General features: G+C 38.3%; 1 protein-coding gene across 3 annotated transcripts in view; it reads left to right on the plus strand.

The window, feature by feature from the left end:
* LOC102215470 (arf-GAP with coiled-coil, ANK repeat and PH domain-containing protein 3-like) overlaps window positions 1-7,733 on the plus strand; it is a 69,370-nt gene that overhangs the window by 59,257 nt on the left and 2,380 nt on the right. The window contains exons 17-24 of one of the 3 annotated variants that reach the window (XM_005740942.1): window positions 1,511-1,605; window positions 1,700-1,917; window positions 2,015-2,104; window positions 2,268-2,369; window positions 2,448-2,674; window positions 2,793-2,902; window positions 3,370-3,480; window positions 3,571-3,632. In XM_005740942.1, coding sequence (XP_005740999.1) covers window positions 1,511-1,605; window positions 1,700-1,917; window positions 2,015-2,104; window positions 2,268-2,369; window positions 2,448-2,674; window positions 2,793-2,902; window positions 3,370-3,480; window positions 3,571-3,632 — 1,015 coding nt within the window. The remainder of the gene's footprint in view (window positions 1-1,510; window positions 1,606-1,699; window positions 1,918-2,014; window positions 2,105-2,267; window positions 2,370-2,447; window positions 2,675-2,792; window positions 2,903-3,369; window positions 3,481-3,570; window positions 3,633-7,733) is intronic. The other 2 variants (XM_005740944.1, XM_005740943.1) reach the window with 2 other exon arrangements.

A 7,733-nucleotide genomic window follows, 5' to 3' on the forward strand; every position in this document is an offset into this window, starting at 1 on the left:
AAGTCAGACTAAAGAGGAACCTATTTGTTTGGCTTTTTCCAAAGCAGTATCCTTGTAACCAGCTAAAATGAACACCTTATTTGGAAAAAATGATTTAAAAACACTGAATTAACTGAAATAAAAACAATAATAAGACTTTTATAAAAGTAAAGGATAGTTTGCACTGATAAAATGATCTAAAACAGAGAAAAATACAGGAATTGTTTTGATCTTCAAAACCATTTATGAACATGTTTCTTGAGAATGTGATATCTACATGACCATTACTTAAGTATTTATATCGTAACATAATACATTGTTATAAAATAACCCACTTTATATTGTATATAATGTATCAATGTAAAAAAAAAAAAGGCTTCTATGTCACTAACACTAAAACAAATAAAAACTATTATAACTAAATAATATGAAACAAACTGGAAACTCCAGTTTGGTTCATAATATTTAGGCAAAAGTTGAAATTCATTAAGAAATTACAGAAAAATTTAAAATTATATTAACTGTGGTTGTTCGATATAACGATATGTATCGGATGACGATATAAAAACGTCTATCGTTTCATTTTACGCTATCGTTTGTTTCAAAATAAACTGTTTACGGCAATATTTTTTCATTGTTTTGATGGTCACTGTAGTGGCTATATTAATTTCTTAAAGTTCTCTCTTTCTCTTAGATTTAATATAACCACACTACAGACGGATTAGCGCCTGTTATTATGCATTGTCGTTAGCAACAACGACGGTAACACCATCGCGTGTCCGCGTGTTTATGTACCACATAAACCTTTCACAATAAAGCTCAAGAAACTGTTGAGACTTTTCAAAATAAACTGAATCACGTGAAAGAGCAGATTATTTATGGATGAGAAGCAAAAAAGAGCCGACAGGTGCTAAAAAATAAACCTTAGACTCAAACGTTAGAACAGGCTTTTCCCCGCAGCACGCCGTGTAATAAATACTCACAAAGAAAATGGCGGCCTTTACAACTTATGTCTAAAAATGTATCGTTTCATGCATTGGTTAAAACACTCGACTCCAGCTACATGACGCGCAGCTGGAAACACTTCCCGCAAGTCGAGCTGCCCGAGATGCACAGAATTTACAGAAAATGTTACATTTTTGTGATTTATGTCGTTATCGGGATGATAGAATTCTTATATCGGGATATGAGATTTTGGTCATATCGCACAGCCCTAACTGTGGTCTAAAGGCAACTACTCAAAATACACAAAATGTATATCAAAATGTTTCTCTGAAACCAATACGAGCTTTGTTTGTTTAATTAGTTTAAAAACAGAAATGTTAAACCAACGGTGACTTTGTTTAGCTTAGATAAACTAGCAGTTTCCCTTTTTAGTTTTTATGCTAAGCTAGCAAGCATTTATATTTTACAAAAAGACAAGGGAGTGATCTGGGTTATCTCAGCTACCCTTTAGCAAAAAGCCCAATATAATTCCTAAACTATCAAACTATTACTTTAAGTTCCTAATCATTGTCATATTTCCTCGTAGTTGATGTGTGAACTCGGAAACAGCGTCATCAACCACATCTATGAAGGCTCCTGCCAAGAAAAAGGTCTTAAGAAACCATTACCATCCAGCTCAAGGTGAGAACTGATGAAGCGCAGCTAATCTGATCTATAAACATGTGACCTTTGAGGCACTAACATCAAAAGTCGTATGTCATGTGGTTTTGCTCAGGCAAGAAAAAGAGGCCTGGATTAAGGCAAAATATGTAGAGAAGAAATTCTTGAAGAAGCTGGGCTCCACTGAGATACTCATCAACGGGGAGAGGAAATCGGAGCGGCGGTGGAGTGTGAAGAAATGCCGAAGACACAACAGCGCTACGACGGTGCCCAAAACACGGCGGAGATACCGACAGGAGCCTGGAAACACCTCCCCCTCCACCTTCTCCTCAGGTATGTCAGGTGAAATGCAGCTTAGTGATGTAGTTTTCCAGTGTTTTTCATACAAATTAGACACCATTTAAAAAGTTTCTTTCTGTTCATCTCATAGCAGCTGCTAAGTTCAGACGAGAATCTCTGTTCTGTCCCGATGAGCTGGACTCCCTCTTCTCCTACTTTGATACAGGATCTGGGCCTCGAAGTAAGCAACTCCCTACTGTGACACTCACACCTTTGTACCACACATTTTAAAGCATGGGAATACAGAGCTTGGATTGTGTGTTCACTATTGCACCATTAAAATGACACTAATCGCTCTGAAAGAGACAGCTGTGACTAATGTGTCCATGTTGTGGCGCCTCCCGGTCCGGCAGGTCTGAGCAGCGACAGCGGGTTGGGAGGCAGTACAGACGGCAGCACAGACATCCTGGTGTTTGGCTCAGTAGTGGACAGCGTCACAGAGGAGGGTGAGTCCAGGGGATGAACTGTAACGAGCTGCTTTTATGTCTGTATGCTGTTGCTGAGTTATGTTACGCTGTCCTCAGAGTGTGAGGTGTCCGAGGACTCGAGCGGAGAGGCTGAGCTGGAGGCCGAGCCAGAGACGTCAGACCTGGAGGACCTAAGGGATCTTCATCCCGGAGCCCTGCTCTATAAAGCCTCGAAAGCTCGTAACCTCCCCGTCATGGCTGCAGCGCTAGCTCATGGAGCTGATGTCAATTTAGTAAACGAGGAAGACGAAGGAAAAACGCCCCTCATGCAGGCTGTGATCGGGGTGAGTGAATCGACCGAAGAGGTCTGGAAACTTCTCACATCGGTCTTTCATTAGACAAAAAAAATCTGATTATGACATAATCCAATGTAAACATCTTTTCACTTCTGCTTTATTTTAGGGCTCATTGATTGCCTGTGAGTTTCTGCTCCAGAACGCTGCTGACGTCAACCAAAGAGACGCGAGAGGGAGGGGGCCCCTGCATCATGCCACGTATCTGGGACACACGGGGTGAGTCATGAGGAGTTTTACTCTCCCCGCTGCATTTCTAACCACTTCACACATGGTTTACAGTTTAGTAAAGCGAGCTTTGTTGGAGTGATGCTAAGCTTGTCCAGGACAATGAGCCTCGTGCAGGAAACTTATTTAAAAGGCATGCATGAGTGATTTAAAAGAATTGACTTTTCCTTTTATGAGAAGTTCAGGCTTGTTGTTCTCCCGGGAAAACCATTGTTTGACTGAAAGTGGCTATAAATCATATTTTCACTCCAATAGTGCCAGGCTTCTCAAAGCACGGCCCTTGGTTAGTTTTTGTGTGGGCCCCGGTTGCAACAAGGAAACAGACTAAACCTTCCTTACTTTTACAGATACATCCAGTGTAAAAGAAACGTGACCTAACTTGTGGTTGAAATATTTAAAAAAAATGATTACCATTGAGGTCTGGTTATAATTGATCTTGTTTTCTTTTGTCTTTCCAGGCAGGTGTGTTTATTCCTCAAACGAGGAGCTACACAGAACGATGGTGACGAGGATGGCCAGGATCCGCTGAGTATAGCTGTGCAGCAAGCCAACGCAGATATAGTCACGCTGTATGTTGTTTTACTTACGCACTATAGAGTCCATTAAGTGTTTTTCAAATAACTAACATCCTCTTTTTGATTTCTCATTTTTTCCTTCAGGCTGCGTCTTGCCCGGATGAACGATGAGATGCGGGAGTCAGAAGGACCCTTTGGACAGCCAGGTCAATACCCAATCAGCAGCCCCACTGAGCAGCAGTATAAGAAATGCATTCAGGAGTTTATCTGTCTCAATATAGCAGCTTCATAATAATCAGGTCAGGTTGAACTAATGTAGGGGGTGCCAACAGATGCATGAAGACACATGTTTGGGGATCTTAGGCTTCATGTTCGTCTGAAAGACTTTTTACTACCCAATTTTCTTCTTCTCTACATCTGTCATGTTTCTCTCCGCAAACCTAGCAGCCGGCCGCTCCCTTCTCAGGTTCTAACAGCAACTCAGTGTTCCTAATCTACTTTTAACGATGTCAGTTTGGACCAAAAACAGAAATAAATTGGCCAGGTGTGGCAGAGAAATCACTGCCAGGGAAACGTTAGAAATCTATTAGTTATTATGAGGCCGGGAGTGGACCTTAAATAATGTCATCAGCAGAGTATTTGGGACCAATCTAGGACTTTGTTTGAGGGTTTCAGAGGATACAGGGAGCTCTGAACCAAAGAACTCAAAAGTATTAGGTTTCATTTCATCATGTGGTCGGGGTGTATATTTTGTGGGATTCCCTGTTTTAGACACGTCTGGTTCCTGAAGTAAAAGCCTCTTTAGTTTTTCTAGTAGACATGGCAAAACTACCCAAGACACATGGAGGTGTTGTATTAGAGATGTGTGCCATGGAAAAATGATGATGTTGATCAAAGTGATGAGGATATCTGTATATTTGTCTGTCACGTGGCTCTTTGGTATATGCTAACTTTACACACTATACTTTCTTTTAAAGATTTCCCAGGAATTTAGAAGTTGTTTAAAACAAAGCACAGCACAGCAAAACGTGTGAAATCTTAAGACTTATCAGTGAGGGTGCCGGTCATGTAAATTTTGCGATCACAGTGTGAATGCTGACCTTTAAACTAACAGACCACTAACTATGCATGTGTCCTCAAAGTGAACTAGGATGTACTACTGTAAGAATAACAACTTACATATGATGTCTCAAGTTGTCAGTGTGTAAATCCCACAAGTTGTACACAGAAACCAAACTTTACCAAATGGAGATCATTAGACTTGTGCTTTATCTTATGGACTTGAACTCCAAACAGCACTTACTGCTATAAATCCCATAATTCCACACATGCAGATTGAAAACATGGTCGCCATCTACTTAAAGCTGAAAATCTGATCTGCTTGTCAAACCCAAGCTTGTTATATGCACAATCTAATTGTTATAAACGTTTGGTTTCTAATACCATTGTGGTATTATTCCCAATTCAAGGTCAAGACAACAAGTCATATATAGAGTTTTTTGGTTTGAATAATGACCAACATGTACAACATTAACTGCATGCAAGTTTTACTCAGTATTACTTGAAACTATAGTTTGAGCCTATAAAATTGTGAGGAAAGTACACAGCAACAGCAATGTCTTCCATAGACTTCCATAACTTTAACCTCCTGGACCTGCAGTCCCCATATGTCCACATATGTGGACATCACATTTTGGGTTGTCTAGACTAAAAACTACTAACTAACTATACTAAATTTTGCTCTACAAGGGCCTGATATCCACTTACAAAGACATTATACTGCCACTGTTCTATCAAAATTTAAAACAAATGTCCTCATATATGGATATCAGACCCTTGTAGAGCAAAATCAGGTAAAAAGATAATTCTTTATTTTTACATTCATCAGGTCGAATCAGCCCAAATAGCAGAGAGAAATTAAAAATGCATGCCATGGTGAGTTCAGGTCTTATGACGTTAATATGGTAGCTTCTTATCTTATTAGCAAACCAGAAACTTGCACCTCTACAGTGTGAAATGGTACACAGGATGCTATCCACAGCCTCACATATGCAAATAAGCTGATGGATATAAAAGTTTTAACGTCAGCCAGCAAGCTGAAGATGGTTCAGGAGCAAAATAGCTGTTAGGGGCAGCAGTTTTATTTAAATGCTGAAAAACTATGTTTTGAAAGTTAGCATAGCGTAAAGAGCCACTGTAATAGGAAATTGGTTGAATTATAAATATACTAAAATGAAAGAAATCTTATAAATATTGAAACCAACGGAGGAAAAACCCTTCAGGAGTCAGCATGTGTTTGTTTACCAGTAATAATAATAAAATAAAAAAAAAACAGCCGCAGGGGGGTTCAGCCAGTTTCTCTTTCCTACTTGTTTTTAACTGAATCAATTTTTCAAAAATTAACCTCCATTATTTAATAAAAGAATAAAATAGTGGAGGAACTCTTTATTTAAATAACTTCATGAGGGGAAACTGTGAAGCTGCAATAACTGTAATGGAGAGAAAATGATGTGAGAATTATTTCTGCGTAGTGATTAAAAGATTGATTAAGTAAAGCTTTTATTTTTCATTAAACGCAAAATGATGCACTTTTAATTTTTTTAAATATATGACAGGACTCTCAGAGCCATAGTGCAATGACTATTTCAGTACAGATAATCAGTATTTTTTTCTATTATGCTTAACAGCAAGGCAGATGGTATTTTTTTAAGCTGGATATAGATTTTTTTTTTTTTTTGGGTGGGGGGGGATTAACACCACAACCACACAGAACGATATTAATGTTCCCAATATGATATAAAAATCACTCGTTGGTGGAGTTATTCTTTAGGAGAAACTGCACTGGAAGGTTTTTGATAAGTCACTCTAAACTACCATGTTACTGTATATACAGTATTTGTATGTTAAAATGTTTGTTTATGGTAATCAGATGTGTCACGCCTAGGCTTATATTGTTTGTTAGTTTATATTGCATGGGTGGCTGATGCCCAGGTCCACTGAAGCCCAGTTGCTTATTTTTAAAGTTCTGTACCCAGTATACGTGAATATGTAACATTGAATATTGTTGGAAAATGTTAATATCCATATTATATAATACCAAATCACGACAACAGTGCATGAGGTGACATCCATGGCAGAAATCAGTTAATGCAAACAGACTGAACACCCTCTCCTGCAATCATCTGTTGGCTGGGTGACAAGAACAGTGAACCTGGCAGCTCAACACTTTTTGTTTGATCCGCTTGCTAGCTTGCAGTTAGCGACAGTGTGTTATCCAAAGCCTACATAAAAATACAGACAGACTCCCTTCAGACTGTTGGGGTTTAGCTCAAACCAAAGAAAGCTTGCAGAGCTTTTAGAGAGCAGAAATGTTTTTACCAATTTTAGTTTTATATGGAGAATCTTAACAATCTGGGACTGTCTAAAGATGATTATAGTAGAGATGTTTGTGATTTCCAGATTAGTTTATATAAACGCTATCCACTGGAAAGAATTTCAGCATCATTACTGCCTAATGGTGTTATTTTGTAATTGACACTATAGAAAAAGTCTTATGATAAGCTTAGACAGTGTAATATGCCAATGCTTACAGCTACTGGTTTAGCCCCTTTGAGTAAATTTAGTTGGAGAAACTATTTTGCCGCCAACTATTTTCTGACTCCACAAACCTTCCTAATAATTTTTGTACAGTCCCATTCTTTTATTTGCCAGGTAAAACTGTTTAAACGATATGACATTGACAGGAAGGGTAGCTCGCTCATTTCCGCACTTTGAAAACATGCCGTCTCTCAGCCTTTCCTTTTTTGTGCAGTATGTGTCAACACCACCAAAACACTCTCCAAAAGGTCTCAGTTTTTACAAGATGAATGATGTCGTCGACAAAGCATTAAGCCATTGAAGGATTAGGTGTTGTACAGCTCAGTGTGTCTACAGTGACTGTTGTGTATATAAACGCAAAAACTATTAACACTTTAACTTCTAACAGGCCATTTCTAACTTTCCTGTACTTCTTTTTTCCTGTCTCTTGACTGTTTTCTGTACAATTTCTTTGAATATTGTAATATTGTAAAAAAAAACAAAAAAAAAAAAACGTGCATCTCAGAATTTACAGTACTTGTGTGTGTTAACACTAACTTCTACCTATGTTTTCCTCTTTGTGTCTTCTAATATGATACTAAAAAATAAACAAAAGGTCTGACTAATCACTAACTTCTCTCTTTCTTCTGTGCTTTATTTCTTCTTTCACTTGCTTTACTAACTTTACCACAAAGCAGAACTATGAAGCAAATAGCAAATAACTAATATAT

This window comes from Pundamilia nyererei, unplaced genomic scaffold, assembly GCF_000239375.1.
Source record: "Pundamilia nyererei isolate P.nyererei 1_Seehausen unplaced genomic scaffold, PunNye1.0 scaffold00106, whole genome shotgun sequence".
Classification (NCBI taxonomy): Eukaryota; Metazoa; Chordata; class Actinopteri; order Cichliformes; family Cichlidae; genus Pundamilia; species Pundamilia nyererei.